Source organism: Puntigrus tetrazona, chromosome 16, assembly GCF_018831695.1.
Source record: "Puntigrus tetrazona isolate hp1 chromosome 16, ASM1883169v1, whole genome shotgun sequence".
Taxonomy (NCBI): domain Eukaryota; kingdom Metazoa; phylum Chordata; class Actinopteri; order Cypriniformes; family Cyprinidae; genus Puntigrus; species Puntigrus tetrazona.
The window spans coordinates 27,250,445-27,267,129 of record NC_056714.1 but is presented as its reverse complement, the minus strand read 5'-3'; the positions used below and the strand labels follow the sequence as shown (position 1 = coordinate 27,267,129).

Sequence of the window (16,685 nt, the reverse complement as noted above, 5' to 3'; positions counted from 1 at the left end):
TTTGCCAATAAGCGGCATCAATCATTCCTTTATTTCAAACAAAAGCTCATGTATCTCTCTTCAGTCCTACAGAACAGCCTCAAACGCCTCGCGTTATTAAGTCTTCAATTAACGTATTGCTATTGGCAGCTCCGCTGACGTTCCAGCGCTTGAGGCCAGAAACCCGAAAACTGTTGGGAAATTCAGCAGCGTTATAGTGTTTGCTTTGTTTAGGATCTCGCTGGCGGTTTCTAACCACAAAAGCGGCAACAATGAGGCTTTTGAGACGTCGCCGATGAGATTCAAACAGCTGCGTGTTTTTGGACGAGGAACTGTCAGCAAGGGAAGAAAAAAGCCTGCAGACATCGCAATTACGGCTTTGTTTATCTGCTCTGCAGCCTGACACGTTTTAATCTGGCGTCATATCAGAGGAATGCCTGCACGTTTACCCGTTTGAGCCGGTATCGGCGGGAGACGCCGCTCTTTGTGATCACGGGAGAGTCGCATGAAACCCATTCTCACGGCTTCCACCTTTCCGGGCGGCGCATCAAAGCGCGCCGCTTTAAATATGGTGTCAGACTGGTTTCTGAGCGACTAAAGGTCAGCCGCCGTGCGAGCGAAGCGAAGGCATGCGTGGGAGAACGCGTTTAAGGTTCTCTTTTACACCTTAAGCCTCTTCGAAACCGAACCAAACAAGCGGCGTCCGACGGGGACTTAGTTCTGAGCTCGGATACTTTTTAACTCGCGCAGCTCGCCTCGTCTTAAATCGAGATGCATTCACTCGAAAGTCGTCTTGCGTTCTTTAAATTGGACCGCGATGAGGTTCGAAGGGGGTTTAGTCTTAAAACGCAAACGGGTGTCTTCCAACGCAGGCAGGAACATCAACTTAAACATAAAAGTCGTTTAAAAGTGCTTAATTTCTCAGGAAGCCTGATTTCTTCACGCTCAAGCAAATGCATCATTTGCGAGCATATTCCGATATTTGTACTTAAACTAAAATGCTTTTGTGCAGTGCACGCAGTATTTACATTGCATTTATATTTTAGTCATTTGAAAGCATCATCGTTGCACTGCGATCCAAAACTGAACGCCTCGACTTTCAATGCTTCGAATATGAGACTTATTTAGACCCGATAAGGCATTCAGGCTTCGCTCAGGAAGCCTGCAAAAACGGTTTGCTTGATTGCAGGGAGGACGGCCAGCCCTAAAGGTTTCTAATTCGAATGCTGTGTGAATGGAGGCCGTCTCTAAAAGACCGGTGCATGTTTTTCCCGCAGCGGCACCGTTGTGACACCTGCTGGATGCCATAAAAAAGATGCAAAAGGATCTCTTTGTTCTCTCTCGTTTAATTAAACGATTTAAATATACACGTGCATAAAAACTGAACATAAAAAGAACTTTTTTTTTTTTTCCACATGCAAAAAGCATCTGCTACATTGCATACTTCAAAAAAGTGGTTACGACTACGATTGTCTGACGTCGCCTAGCAGATGCATCCTAGTCTAATAAGAAAAAGCGTCTCATAAAAGGACAACCGGCCGGTTCTAGGGCGGCCTTAGCGTTCACAGGAAGACGCTCAAACACAGTTGACCAAACTCGCCTGTTCCTGCCTCTGTTTGTCCACGGCCCGCTCCATCGCTCTCAGAAAAGCCTCCACTGTCACCGAGGAGGACTGGAGACACAAGAGTTGACGTGATTACGACAAACAAAGGATAAACTGCAGGTTGCATTAATCCTGTATAAAAATAAGCAGGTGACAGAAACCTGGTCTGTATACATCGTTCATGCTCTAGTCAAACTTACAAAGCAAGTCTTCTTTTAGACTAGAGTATTGAAGTATTTAACTACACTTTATTCATAAGTGTCTGTAGGTTTAAATTCCGATGCATGTTTTATAGCTCTGTCATGCATACATACACATATATCATTTAACTGCTTTGTGCAACATTTTAATCCTAAAACTGTTTTTTTTTGGCTGTATTGACAGCTATGTGATTACTCTGCAGCACCTGTATATGTCGTGGCGAATGTGCAATTTTATTCATTTTAATATCTTTAAAATGAGACGAATATTATAGCATCTTTTTTTTTTAAATGACAGGAAAATACCCAAGTTACTTTTTAAAAACGCGTAATGCCGCTTGCTTAGTTTTTCCCCCACAATTTCTTAACATTTTGAGAGAACTGTAACTTTTTTAAAAATTTTACAAACAAACCAAAAGGAATTAATTACTTAATTACTTTACATAAAAACTAAGTCATGTAATAAGGTATTTTTAGGGAGCAATTGCAATATTGTAATTATAATTTATAAATAAATTATAATAAATTATAACTTTCCCCAACTCTGATTATTACAGAATTTAATGGTTATATAATATAATTCTTACATGACTGAATTTGTCCTGGTTGAAATGTATTATTTAGAATTGAATTCACTAATATAATAGTGAAATATTGCATATTTATATCTAATTTATCTCCCAAAAAAAAATTGTGGATGTTGACTATTTTCTGGAAGGATAAAAAGATGATGCCCAAAATAAACACTATGCAAATTAGCGTACATTTAATCTTTTATCTAACACTTAATGTACTGTGATCAACCAGCCTGAAAGAATTAGATTAAAGCACTATTATATGTGTTGAATAATTATGAGTATTATTAATAACTAATGTCGGCGTCACAGCAACATGCAGTGACGCTTTAATCCTAAAAACATCTGCGTAAAAAGACGAGTACCTTTCCATAGAGCGCGTGAGCCAGAAACGGGATTCTCCTCAAGGCCCGTCCGCTGAGTCCCACGCTCCTCCTGCGCAGAAAGAAGCGCTCGTCAGGAGCCGCTCTCGGGGGCCCCTTTCGGGACCGGCCGCACTGAAAGCAAACACTCACCGGGCGAGGTTCCTCAGGGTTAAGCTCAGACGGGTCACGTCGCTCTCCATGAAGTTCACGGTGCCCAGCTCCTCCAAGCTCAGCAGCTGCTGCCTGGGGTAGACGATCTGGCGCTGCGGGGAAAGGTCAGATCTGGTCTGTGGCATGCGGCGGGAGAACGGAGGCGTTCAACGCTCAACCGCGCGAGCTCACCTTCATGAGCTCCTCCAGACAGGACAGGTAGATGTTGAACACGGCGCTGGCGCTCGGGGGGCCGATGTACTGCTTTATATCGGCTCGGTCCACAAACGCCAGATCGATCTTTTCCGTGACGTTGGATGTGGTGAGGATGACGACGTTTGGGTACCTGAGCGGCATTATCACGATTTTACCACCACGTGACTTATTCCAACGTGCATCAGTCAGTGGAGTAAGTTATATAAACGTGAACGGCTACAAAAATAAACCCTTATTTACTGAGCAGGAACGTGCATTAATTAACCAGCGTTCTCGATTTCAAGCACGCCTTTGTAGATGAAGAGAAACTGACCGTTTGATCTGGTCGAGCTGGGTGAGCACGGAGTTGACCACGCCGAATGGCGTCGGACGGCTCCGTTCCTGCTTGAGCGGCGCTCCGGGCGGCTGTGAGACTCTCCACCTGACGAACACACATCGTTAGACGCTAAACGCCGATAATACATTAAACGCGTGTCGCAAAAAGCCTCGACTTTTAACACAAGCAATGCATTTACAAAGAGAGCGTTTGGCATTTAATAATATTTGTGTTACATTTTTATTGTATTTATATTGTTCCGATATGTTTACGATCGCTTTTATTTATTCCTAATTAAGGACAAAAAACACTAACATTTTTTTTAAATTATACAAATTTAATTCAATGAACGGCACAAAAGTCAAGCACATTTTTATGTTATTTTCCAAGCTCTGCCACATAACAAATGCATTTTTTAATTAAAAGTACATTAAGTGTACATTAATGAAATTACCATAATGTATTTAAAACGTTTTAATATTATTACGGCACATCAATGGTTTAAATAGCTCAATTTCATGACTGTATCCTTAATGGCTTAACAATAAATAAATGATTGTTCAAATACATTTTTTGCTCAATTGCGTGGTAAATGCCTCACTTGTATAAATTTGGTTTAAACAGATCAAATTCAAAGAACTGAACGCCCAGAGCAATTTTGCAATGTTTTTCCAAATTATTGTTCTTATAGATTTTGCCTAAACGGATAACTAAAGGTTTGTGGGGAGGAAATAAAACAATGAATATCTAAAATATCAAAGCTGCTTTGCTAAAATTGTGCTTGAACTGAAAGCAAGCAACCAATAAAAGTGATTACCACTCAGATTCAATTATAATCGAATTATCATTCATTAGAGGATGTGAATTGTTTTAAAACGGCTAATGAGGCTATGAGCTGCTTCGTTGTGGTTATATCAGTTTAAAGCAATGCTTTATAGCTTTTATTAATCAGTCTAAAGTGGTCTGATTATCTTAGCTGGTTTTGGGAGACCTGAACAGCTCTTATTCACCATAAAACCCTTTAAAACCAACAGTCCAGACCCGTACTTTACCCAAAAATAAAACAAGAAAGTTTGTGAGCAGGCCGTTTTGGGTCACCATTGACTTCCATAGTAGGAAAAAAAATACTATGGAAGTCAATGGTGACCAAAACAGCCTGCTTGCAAACTTTCTTCGAAAAAAGGAAGACATTTTGAAGAAAGTTTGTGAGAAGGCTGTTTTGGGTCACCATTGACTTCCATAGTAGGAAAAAAAATACAATGGACGTCAATGGTGACCAAAACTTTCTTTAAATATCTTCCTTTGTGTGAAGATTTCAAACTACTCAGGGAGAGTAAACGATGACAGAAATCTCATTTTTGGGGCGAACTATTCCTTTAAGTGGCCAACAATTACCTTTAGTCTCGTTAAAGTGGTTTTGTCAAGCAAAGGTTAGTCAGATTCAACCAAACAAACATTGTTAAAAACAGAGAACCTCATCTATCAGGACGAACACCAGGGCGTCTTTATCATCAATGAGCTCCTGAATCTTCTGAAACATCTTCGTGACCAGCTTTCCGCTCTGTAAAAGCAGTCAGGCGTTAGCGGGCCTTCGCACACGGGTCAGAGAAAGCGTTTTAGAGCGGTACCTCTGAGAACCACTTGGAGAAGAGGCTGTGGCTGTTGATCTCCACGAACTGGCTGTGCGCGTACCTGTTGAGGACGGAAACACACAGACGATGACGACACGGGACGCTCAGCAGCGGCCCTTTTGATTTTCTGAAGGCGTCTCACCTGCCAGACAGCCTGATGGAGAGTTTCTGGGCAAGTCCTTTGCACAGAGACGTCTTGCCCGTGCCAGGCGGCCCTGAGGGGTTGGAGAGACGCGCAACTGTGTAAACACGGCGATGAGGACAGAGAGCGCCTTCAAACGAGCCTGTGCTGTCTTACCGTGAAGCAACACGACCCGATTCCAGGCAATCAAATTGCTGTCGACGTTTCTGTCAGAGAAGAAGATCGTTGTCGAAACATAATCCAAGAGCTGGAGGAAAAAAAAAGAATCATGTTATGGCTCATATGTGCTATTAAACTTAAGGGCTGTGTGTGTGTGTGTGTGTGTGTGTGTGTGTGTGAGGACACAAATGTGTTTAATGACAATGGTACGAGAAAGGTATTATAATCTGAAGGTGGTTTATGAAGACACTGCCGATGTAATAATTCAAAAGGCTTAAAAAACATAACACAAACCATTACATAAAAACCATTACACCTATAGATGTGTGTGTGTGTGTGTGTGTGTGTGTGTGTGTAGAGGGTCAAAGACGTCCACATCAAAAGAAAATTCACAAAAGTGATTTCATATCCATAGAAAGCGCATTGTAAGGAAAGCGCCTACTTTTGAGGTTTCAAATAAGATTTGGAGAATAAAATGTCAATTTGGCTGCAATAATGTTTTTGTAAATATTCAAACAACACATTCATTCTGACTCATACTTATCACAAATAAAAATAAAAAATAAAATAAAAAAAAAAAATAAATAAATAAATAAATAAATAAATATATATATATATATATATATATATATATATATATATATATATATATATATATATATATATATATATATATATATATATATAGCACACTAAATGAAGATGTGTATTAAATGACCCCTGCTGTGATTCAGGTCTCTCTGGTTGTTTGCTCATTTGTGCAGATGAATGTAATTCTGCTACGATATTTCAAGCAATTCCAAAACGTCTTACTTGTGTTTTGATGCCTTCCTCATAAATCAAGCTTTCCCAAACGCCATGAAACTCAGCTGGAACACATGAAGAAGAAAAGATGAAGCCTAACTCTTTAGTTGTCTGGAGCAATGCCCTGTATGTAGCGTGTTAGTTTCTATGTATACTACTTTTTTAAGGAAACTGATTGCAAAAAAAAATATTTTAGCTACATTAAAGAAAAAAAAAAAAGTCAACTGAAGTTATTCTTTTAAATGTAGCTAAAATAAATTGTTTGCAAACTATTACCTTTTTTATTACCTTTACCTTTTATAAATTCAATTAATCATTTTTTCTCAGTGTAATTTTGTTGTAATATATATATATATATATATATATATAAAATAAATAAAATTATGTCTACATAGTTTATTAATTTTTATTCCAGTTTTAGTTCATCAAATTAATATGGAAAATGTTGCCTTTTAGGTAGACAATGTTTTATGAAATTGAAAAAAGTTTTAGCTTTAGTTAACTATTTGAGCTAGGCGATATATATATTATTATTATTATTATTAATATAATATAATTAATATTAATATAAAAATATATATATATATATATATATATATATATATATATATATATATATATATATAAAAATATATTGTAAATATTAAAAATATATTGTAAATATTAAAAATATATTGTAAATATAATACTCATAGAATTCTCATTTCTGAGTGAATGATTTCCTTAAGAAATCTTAAAATGTGGTTTGCATGAAAGGGGGCGTGTCATGCATAATCACCTGCTGGTAGGAGCCAATGATTGGCAGCAGAAAGCTCCTCCTCCTCTTCCAGAGCAAGCGTGCTCGGACTTTCATCGTTCAGAGAGAAAACATGGATACAAAGGTTGTGAGCCTTTAAATCAACGAGCTGCAGGATATAAAAGACACACCGTACCCATAAATGTCAGACCAAAAAAAAAACAACAACAACAACAACCACATCCTCAAAACAGATGCATTATATTCCAAAATAAATTAAATATAAAGCAGAACGTCTACAGATGCCAACAAAAATCTGGAATTACTTTTGGACCAATTAAATCCGCTACTGTGACCGACTCCACATTTTTGGTTAGAAACTCGTCGTCAAACTCTGTCCATCTGTAGGAGCTTAAGACGGTGCTGTGTCGGTCCAGCAGTGACAGCACACGCGTCCTCACCTCAGGCCTCTTGGCCGTGCTGTAAACACAAATTCGTGCACTTTTAAAACACGCGGGGAAGTACAGACATGTTCTCATTTTACCTCATTTAAAAGGATATTCGATGAGGGGGAAAAAGGAGGGTGACCGTCTGCAAAAATGACAGGGGTGCTCGCTATATTACTAATATATATATATATATATATATATATATATATATATATATGCACCGCTATAAAAGAAAAGCCGTGTCTACAGTTTTGTGTGTTTTTTTGCTCACCGAGGCTGCATTCATTTGTGAAATATTATTACAATTTAAATAAGCTGCTTTCTGTGTGAATATATGTTAAAATGTAATTTATTTCTGTGAAGCGCCGCTGAATTTCCAGCATCATTACTCCAGTCTTCAGCGTCACAGAAATCTTGATAATCTTGATTACAGCTCAGGAAAAAATTCGGAAAACCACAATTTATTTTATTTTACCACGGTGCACAGAAAGTCCTGAAATAGCACCGATGCTACTCTCTCTGCTTTACTGTTAAAAGTAGAATTTATTTTCTATTATTAATCGTTTTGTTATTGTGCTAAAATTGTTTTTCGTTTATCCTTTTATTATTTAGCTGAAATAATTTTGGTTTATTTATTATTTTAATAATATGGGTTATTTAATTATATATGATTAATTTAATAAAATATTTTATTAAATAAATAATTGGATATATTCTTATTTATTACGGCTCCTTTTATTAATTGTTAATTTACTTGCATTTTTTTTTTTTATAATTTCTTTAAGGAAATGCACACGTCTCTGCTGTCCACTCTTAAGTAGCTCAAGGCATCCTTGCTGGACGTGACGGTCTTTTCTTTAGGAACGGCTGTGACAGCAAACGCGAGCGTGAAAGAAAGTCAGTGGCGGTGCATGGCTTACCTCTGAGACTTGATGTGAACCTCTATGTGCACATCGGGGCGGATCAGGCCGACATCGGTCATGTGATGCTCAGATATGTCCATTCCCGAAACTGCCGAAGACTGAAAAACACAAGGAAGAGACATGATTAACATCACCCGCGTGACCCTAAAGCGCAAAAGCATGCATGGCTAACACCGGTGTATTTGTAGAAATAAAACAACAGTGGGTCAAAAGCGAAGATCATGTCCTTTCTGCTGTAAATATACCAAAACCTAATTATAATGAGTCACATGCATTGCTAACAACTTGATTTGGACAGCTTTAAAGGTGATATCCCAGTATTTTTTGCACCCCCTGAGAAATATAGATGCATCTCGGCCAAATATTGTACATTACTGAGAAAGCTACATATCCACTAAACAAACAGAACGCTTATTTATTCATCATCCGGGTTATGTGTGGACCTTAATAAAGGCCGGGTAACGTTTATAAACAAACCCATTAGCATCCCCGCGGAAGCTAGCAAACCTAGCAACGACGAAGTGACCGACAAACAATTAGCTAGCTACGTTTAAATTCCACCGTGACAATAACATTAGACGATATTTTTTCACGTGACCGCGCAAAACGTCGTGTTTAATACGGGATCGCTACGTTTTCACTGTCGTAAACGCAATCGCGAGTCAAACAACGAACGGAATAACTACTTTCCGGTTTCTTTGCTCTACTGCTGTTTGTTTTGTCGGCCGTCGTGTTTTGTTAACAGAAAAAGCAGACGAAAAGGAATAAACGCGCTCGCCTCACGACAGCGACGGACAGACTCGAACTTGCCGCGCTCGACCTGACGTCAGCGTGCCCCGGAAACGACGCCGCCTGGCACCGGAAGTTAACCGGAGCTGCTAGCGTTGTTGTCGCTGTTGCGGCGGCTAGACAGGAATACGAATTCGGCGAGATTTTCCTCACGTAAATAAGCGCAGAAATGGGGAAGAAGCACAAGAAACACAGGCCCGAGTGGAGAAAGGTCGAAGGAGGTAAAATGTTGGAATGGAAAGCGCTTTTATTGATTCTAAGTGTCCTGGAAGTCTGTGCATTGTCCAGAATCGTGAATAAATACGTGCTATATTTGCTTTCAGCCGTACAAAAACTGACTAAATAACACATTTTAATTCGTGATTATTTCTTTTGGGCGTTTTCTAAATCATTGGGGACTTCAGTTTGTCTAAGCATCTCCATCCTAAAATATTTGCCGGTTTAAAGACACAAATTATATTATAATGTTGTGATATTATTATATTATAGATGCGTGGAATATTGTTTGGATGATAGTTTGTTGAGTTCAGTTTTTTTTTCTACTCTCTCTACTTTTTACTGTTAAATGTATAATTTATTTTCTGTTATTAATCGTTTTGTTATTTTGCTAAAATTGTTTTTTTGTTTATCTTATTATTTAATTCGTGGAAATAATTTTGGTTTATTATTTTAATAATATGGATTATTTAATTCTATGATTATTTTAATAAAATATTTTATTAAATAAATAATTGATTATAATCTTATTTTATTCTTATTTATTATTGTTCTTTTATATATATATATATATATATATTTTTTTTTTTTTTTTTTTTTTTTTTTTTTTTTTTTTTCATTTCTTAACATTTAAAAAAAAAAAAAAACACTAAATGAAAGGAAATGCACGCCTTTATTGCTGTAAGAAAATCTTCAATTGCCCGACTGACTCTTGATGGCTTTCTGTTTGTGCTTTTTTAAGACTATGAGGACAAACCTCTGGATAAACCCTTGAAGTTGGTGCTCAAGGTGGGCGGCAGCGAGGTGACCGAGCTCTCCGGATCCGGACATGACTCCAGTTACTATGACGACCGCTCTGACCACGAATGGGAGCGACACAAAGAGAAGAAGAAGAAGAAGAAGAAGAAATCCGAGAAGGAGAAGGAGAAGTATGGAGATGATGAGGAGAGGAGGAGGAGGAAGGTGAGTGAAAGATCAAGTCTTAAACACTCGAAGTCCATATGCTCTGAAAATAATAAGAGAAAATGCAACTATATATAGACTATATAGACAAACAAAGTGTGTGTGTGTATATAAATATATGTGTGTGTGTGTGTATATATATATATATATATTATGATAATTCCAACTATTAAAAAGAAATAATAATAATAATATTTGGTTCCACCAGGGATGTAATAGTGAACTAAAGCCATAAAAACATTTTTATTACTTTTAATAAACTGCAACAATAACTGACATAAAATTTAAATGTGAATAAAACTGTTTCAGCTGGTTGCCAAAACAGCATTTATTTTTGTAAATGTAGTTTAACTTAGCTACTTAAAAATTTAATAAACATGAATAAAACAACATATAGACAAATTGTGTTTAAGAAAAAGGAATAAATAAAAATGGCGAAACACAACGAAATGACTAAAACTTTAACAAACTTGTATTGAAAAAGGTGAAAGCAAGTGCTATTTCAAACTATTAACAAAACGATAATAATATTCAGTGTTATGACAAAAAGGGATGTAATAGTGAACTAAACTAAACTTAAAAGAAAGCCATGAAACATTTTTGTTACTTTTTTGAAACTTGTGAATATAAAAATTAAAAAATGTAAATATAAATAAAACTTGCGTAACAACATTTGTCTTTGTAAATTTAGCTTATGCTATAAAATAACTGAAATAGAAAATAATAAAACACACATTCTCTTTAAACTTTCGAAATGTAGCAAAAACATTAACAGATTAAAATTATTCCCCCAAAAAAAAAAAATATATTATTATTAATAATAATAATAATAAATATTGCAGCAAAAACATTAACAGATTAAAATTATTCCCCCCAAAAGAAAAAAATATATATATTATTATTAATAATAATAATAATAAATATTGCAGCAAAAACATTAACAGATTAAAATTATTCCTCAAAAGAAAAAAATATATATATTATTAATAATAATAATAAATATTGCAGCAAAACATTAACAGATTAAAATTATTTTCTCCCCAAAAATATATATCTAAAAAGAAAAAAATATATATATATTATTAATAATAATAATAAATATTGCAGCAAAAACATTTTTAAAATTATTTTTCCCCAAAAAAAAAATAAAATAAATATATATATATATATATATATATATATATATATATATATATATATATATATATATATATATATATATATATAAAATTTTAAAATGCACTCTAGTCACCTACATACCTTAGAAATGCTGTATGTATTGTATGCAGGAGGAGAAAAAGAAAAAGCGTGAGCGAGAGCAGTCAGAAAGCGCTGCCAGCGCACCGGTGGAGCCGTTCACTCTGCCGAAGCCCGTGGAGGTAAAGTCGTGGAAAGCCTGCCTTACGATGATGATGATGATGATGATGATGGTGATGATGATGATCCAGGGCACGGTTAGTCGGTTGAGTGCTGTTTCTAAAGGAGCGTTGTGTCTCAGGTGCTTCCAGAGGAGAAGAAGCGCAAGCGGGACAAATTCGAATCGGAATCGGAAGCGGATGAGTTTCATCCCGGAGTGAAAGTGGAGGTGGAGCAGCAGGCAGATCGGCCCGTACGAGCCTGTCGAACCCAGCAAGGTAACCTTAAGACACAACGATAACCCCTTGAAAATAATGAATGCCTATTAGTTCAAATTAGTCCGAGCGTTCACTAAGCAATGCGTGCGTTACAGTAATTATTCATTAGTTACAAAAACACAACCATTCGATGTTAGTTCGTGTACATTAATATATTTATAGATGATATATTGACTCTATTTTGAGCAAAGCATACTGAAATTGACGTTCACGACAGTTTTCACTCATATAAATGTTGATATATTATTTGGTAACACTTTTTACGATTACACCTATTAGCTGCTTATTTACACGCATAATATTAGAATATTATCCATTTATTATTTGTAATTGAGCACATATTAATGCCTTGCTCTGTTTTAATAGTGTGCTAGTAAATGTCGATATTAAATGATCTATAAATGCTTTAGAAATATTTCACCATTTGTTTATTGAAACTAATGCTGTGAGCTGATGAATAAAAATGTAGCTGTGTTGTAGTGCTGCAATGAAAATAAAAGTGTTTTTGAAATGAAATAAATAAGTGATGATAAAACGTACGTAACAGCATTTGTCTTTGTAAATGTAGTTTAAAAAATTTATTAAATTTATTAAAATTAAAAATGTATATTTAAAAAAATGGACCCATTCTATTTAAACTTCAAAAAATGCAACAAAAAACATTAATAGATTAAAATGAAAATAGAAAAATATAAAATTATTTAAAAAAAACTAATAATAATAATAATAATAATAATAATAATAATAATAATTAAAATAAATAAATATATATATTTATTTATTTTATTTTTTATTTATTTTTTAAACTTTGCTAGTTCATGTACATTAAATAACATCAACAGATTTTTGATTTTAATAGTGTACTGGTAAATGTCAAAATTAAATTAACTAAAAATGATCTATAAATGTTTACAAATATTTACAAATACAGATATTTTTCATCATTTGTTTATTGTCAGCTGATAAATACAAATGTAATCGTGTTGTAGTGCAACAATGAAAAGAAATATTCAGATCATTTAGTTAAAAGAAGAGTATTTTTTTTGCATAAATCTTCCAGTTCCTTAAATTCAGATGAATTTCACGAATCTTCAAATTCACAAATTTAAAAACTTAAACTTAAAAACTTTGCTAGTTCATGCACATTAAATAACATCAACAGACCTTTGATTTTAATAGTGTACTAGTAAATGTCAATTATGATCATCTATATAAACTTTCAAAATGCAACAAAAACATTAACAGATTAAAATAAAAATATAAAAATATTTAAATTAAAAAATATATATATATATATATTTCATAATTTTATATATATATATTTAATATTATTATATTATTATATATATATATTTAATATTATATATATTTATATATATATATAAATTCATAATTTTATATATATATTTGATATTATTATATTATTATATATATATATATTTAATATTATATATATATATATATATATTTAATATTATATATATATATATATTTTATATATATTATATATATATATATATATATATATATATATATATTAAATAAATTAAATTATAAATGTTTTACAAATATTTTTATTATTTGTTTATTGTCAGCTGATGAATAAATATGTAATCATTGGTGTAGTGCTACAAGGAAAAGAAATATTCAGATCATTTAGTGAAAAGAAGAGTGTTTTTTTTTGCACAAATCTACCGTTTCAGCAGTGTCCAGTTCATAAATTCAAATGAATTTCACGAGTCTTCTGCGTCAGTGTCACATGCGTATATAAAAAGGCGTTCAGTGCGACGTATTATTATTATTTTTGTTTGGTTTTTTTTTCCCTAGAAAACGAATCCACCCCTCGCCAGCAGCTCCTGGAGCATTTCCTGCGTTTGCTTCAGAGGTGAGCGTCTGAAAAAGCATCCTAACTCCAATCCCTTCCCACACCCGCCTTCATACAAGCCCCATGTTTCCGTCCCGTCAGGAAAGACCCGCATGGCTTCTTCGCCTTCCCGGTGACCGACGCCATCGCTCCGGGGTACTCCATGATAATCAAGCATCCCATGGACTTCAGCACGATGAAGGACAAGATCGACGCCAACGAATACAAAACCATCACGGAATTCAAGGTGCGTCTCTCTCTCTCGAGCGCCGTCCGTCTCGCTAAAAAGACGCCCAACTCTGAAAGTTGTTTTTTTTTCCCGCTCTCTCTCCAGGCAGACTTCAAGCTGATGTGCGACAACGCCATGGTTTACAACCGGCCGGAGACGGTTTACTACAAGGCCGCCAAGAAACTCCTCCACACGGGATTCAAGATGATGAGCAAAGTAACATTTCTAACGCAGTTTGCTTTTGGTTGCTTTCTACCTTTTTGTCGTTCGTCCTCCAGTTCATCCGTGCCGTCATTCCCATTCGAACGCGCTGCGCTTTATAGGCTTAGTTCATAGTGCGTTGCAATTTTAACGATGCGTTCGCAAATTAACGCGAACCGTGATGACGTGAATTACGAATGCCTCTGTTTAACTCGCGTAGGCTAAAATAAAAAGCATGAAAATGTTTTTTTTGTTAGTTGAAATCGAATAAATGTAGCCGCAAATGCAGCATTTCTCGGTTTGTTTTAAGTTAGCTTGAAGTACGGAAATAACTCAAACTAAATAAACTAAAGCCCAGCGAGCGAAACACAAAACCTTTAGTTAAAACGGGGAATGCAAAAAAATATAATCCCATTCAGAATATATAGGAAAGACTAGGAAACTAGTAAAAATGCTGCTTTTTTGTGTGTGTGCTTTTAAAATTAAATGCAAATCGATCGGGGTGATGTTCAGTGTGATTTGGCAACTTTGCGAAAAGCGCTTCTTTTCCCGTTAAAATATTAATAGGACATTTTAGGACGGAAATATCAGGATGTTTTAAAGTTGTGATTGCGAAGCCTGGAAAGTTTATGGACAAAATTAATCAAATTTTCCACCGCTTTTTCATCTTTTTTTAAATTAATGTTTTACAATAATAATAACAAAAAAAAACGGTGAAAAAGTGGTGGAAAATTCTGTTATATATATTTATTTATATATTACCACTTTTATATTAGACATATATATTTTTTATTTTTTTTATATATATATATATATATATATATATATATATATATATATATATATATATATATATATATATATATAATTATATTTTTCTATTTATTATATATTTTATTCTGAGTGCGTAATATATCGGTAACGCTTTATTTTACAGTTACACCTATTGGTTTTCTATTATCATGAATATTAGCTATTTATTAGGATTAATTAAGCACATGTTATTCTACATGACCTTATTCTACATCCTCAATCACACCTAAACTAAACAACTAGCTTACTAACTAGTAATAAACATAAATTAAGAATTTATTTAATATATTTAAATTAATGAAAAGTTGAAAAGTGTTACCATTTCTAAAGTGTCACCAGCATATCTTATGTAGTTGCAAAAACAATATGATATTTAAGATAATACCTAATTGTACTGATTTTGTGACCTAGAAATAGTAAAGGCAATTTTTTTAAAATCCTAAAACTGTTTGTTTTTAGTTTTAGACCGGACAAAAATGTTAATGCAAAAATATATATATATATTTATACATATTTTATATATATATATATATATATATATATATATATATATATATTAGCCCTAATATAAGAAACCAATAGGTGTAATAAAGTGTTACCGATATATTACGCATAATAAATAATAATAGAAAAATATATAATATATATAAAAAAATAAAGAAAATAAAATAAAATTATTTATATGTAAAAAAGTGGTAATATATATCAATAAATGTATATAACAGAATTTTCCACCACTTTTTCCACCTTATCTTAATGTAAAACATTAATTTAAAAAAAGATGAAAAAGCGGTGGAAAAGTTGATCATTTTTGTCCATAAACTTTCCAGGCCTTGCCAATCACAACTATAATATTTCCTGATATTTCCGGCGGTGTGGGATCCTAAAAAAGTCAGCTTTCATCGATAGGGAAAGAAACGCTTTTTGCAAAGTTGCCAAATCCTTCTGAATATTACCCCGATCAATTCGCTGCTGCAAAACGTTGCATTTCAATTTAAAAGCACACAAAAAAAGAAGCATTTCTACTAGTCTCATAGTCTATTTTTGATTTATTTTTTGCTTTAATAAGGCGAGTATCTCCACCATCCAGTCACTTTCTTGATTTCAGCCCATCCCGTGTTGGATGTCCCGCGTCTCCCATCCTCATGGCAAAGCTACGAGCTCCCGCAGGAGGAGTAAATGGGTGCTGTGTTGCTCTATTTGTGCTCTGTTCACAGGAGCGGCTGTTAGCTTTGAAGCGCAGCATGTCGTTTATGCAGGACATGGATTTCTCTCAGCAGGCTGCCATTTTGGGAGATGACGACATCGCGCCCGAGGAGCCGGCGACGGAGATCCTGCCCATCCACACGGAGTACCCCAAAAAGTCCAAAAAGCAGCCTGTAAAGGAGCCCATCATCAGGTAAAGCGGCGGCCCGCGGTGCTTTGGCTGTTTGCGAGCGCGTGACTGAGCCGATGTGTTGCTCGTCTAGTGATCTGTACGAGCTGGAGGGCAACGCCTGCAGTTTGACGGACAGCACGGCGGAGGAGCACGTGCTGGCGCTGGTGGAGCACGCCGCGGACGAGGCGCGGGATCGAATCAACCGCTTCATGCCAAACTCTAAGGTGCGTCGTGTGTCTTGCGTGTTTTCCCAAATGAAGTTGAAACGATCATAATGCATTGCTTTCCTGCACCTAAATGTGTATTTTCGCGTGCATGGGTTGCATGCAAAAAAACCCACAAATTAAATT

The 16,685-nt window shown here is 35.0% G+C and overlaps 2 protein-coding genes across 4 annotated transcripts in view; one reads left to right on the top strand and one right to left on the bottom strand.

Moving 5' to 3' along the window:
* Positions 1-1,305: 1,305 nt before the first annotated feature.
* trip13 (thyroid hormone receptor interactor 13) lies at positions 1,306-9,150 on the bottom strand. Its single transcript, XM_043260802.1, is given in 15 exon segments — positions 1,306-1,651; positions 2,723-2,792; positions 2,873-2,985; positions 3,065-3,218; positions 3,402-3,442; positions 3,444-3,509; positions 4,879-4,965; positions 5,033-5,096; positions 5,178-5,250; positions 5,334-5,424; positions 6,150-6,205; positions 6,919-7,045; positions 7,203-7,356; positions 8,246-8,346; positions 9,027-9,150. Coding segments are annotated over 14 exon segments (1,275 nt in total). The 5' UTR covers positions 8,329-8,346; positions 9,027-9,150; the 3' UTR covers positions 1,306-1,555.
* The window catches only part of brd9 (bromodomain containing 9), a 15,129-nt gene continuing 7,563 nt past the window's right edge, over positions 9,120-16,685 (top strand). Inside the window, exons 1-9 of one of the 3 annotated variants that reach the window (XM_043260797.1) lie at positions 9,120-9,258; positions 9,996-10,216; positions 11,506-11,595; positions 11,715-11,850; positions 13,678-13,735; positions 13,817-13,961; positions 14,049-14,159; positions 16,238-16,356; positions 16,427-16,559. In XM_043260797.1, the coding sequence (XP_043116732.1) occupies positions 9,207-9,258; positions 9,996-10,216; positions 11,506-11,595; positions 11,715-11,850; positions 13,678-13,735; positions 13,817-13,961; positions 14,049-14,159; positions 16,238-16,356; positions 16,427-16,559 (1,065 nt within the window). In that variant the 5' untranslated portion in view covers positions 9,120-9,206. Of the gene's footprint in view, positions 9,259-9,995; positions 10,217-11,505; positions 11,596-11,714; positions 11,851-13,677; positions 13,736-13,816; positions 13,962-14,048; positions 14,160-16,174; positions 16,357-16,426; positions 16,560-16,685 lie in introns of all 3 variants that reach the window. The other 2 variants (XM_043260796.1, XM_043260795.1) reach the window with 2 other exon arrangements.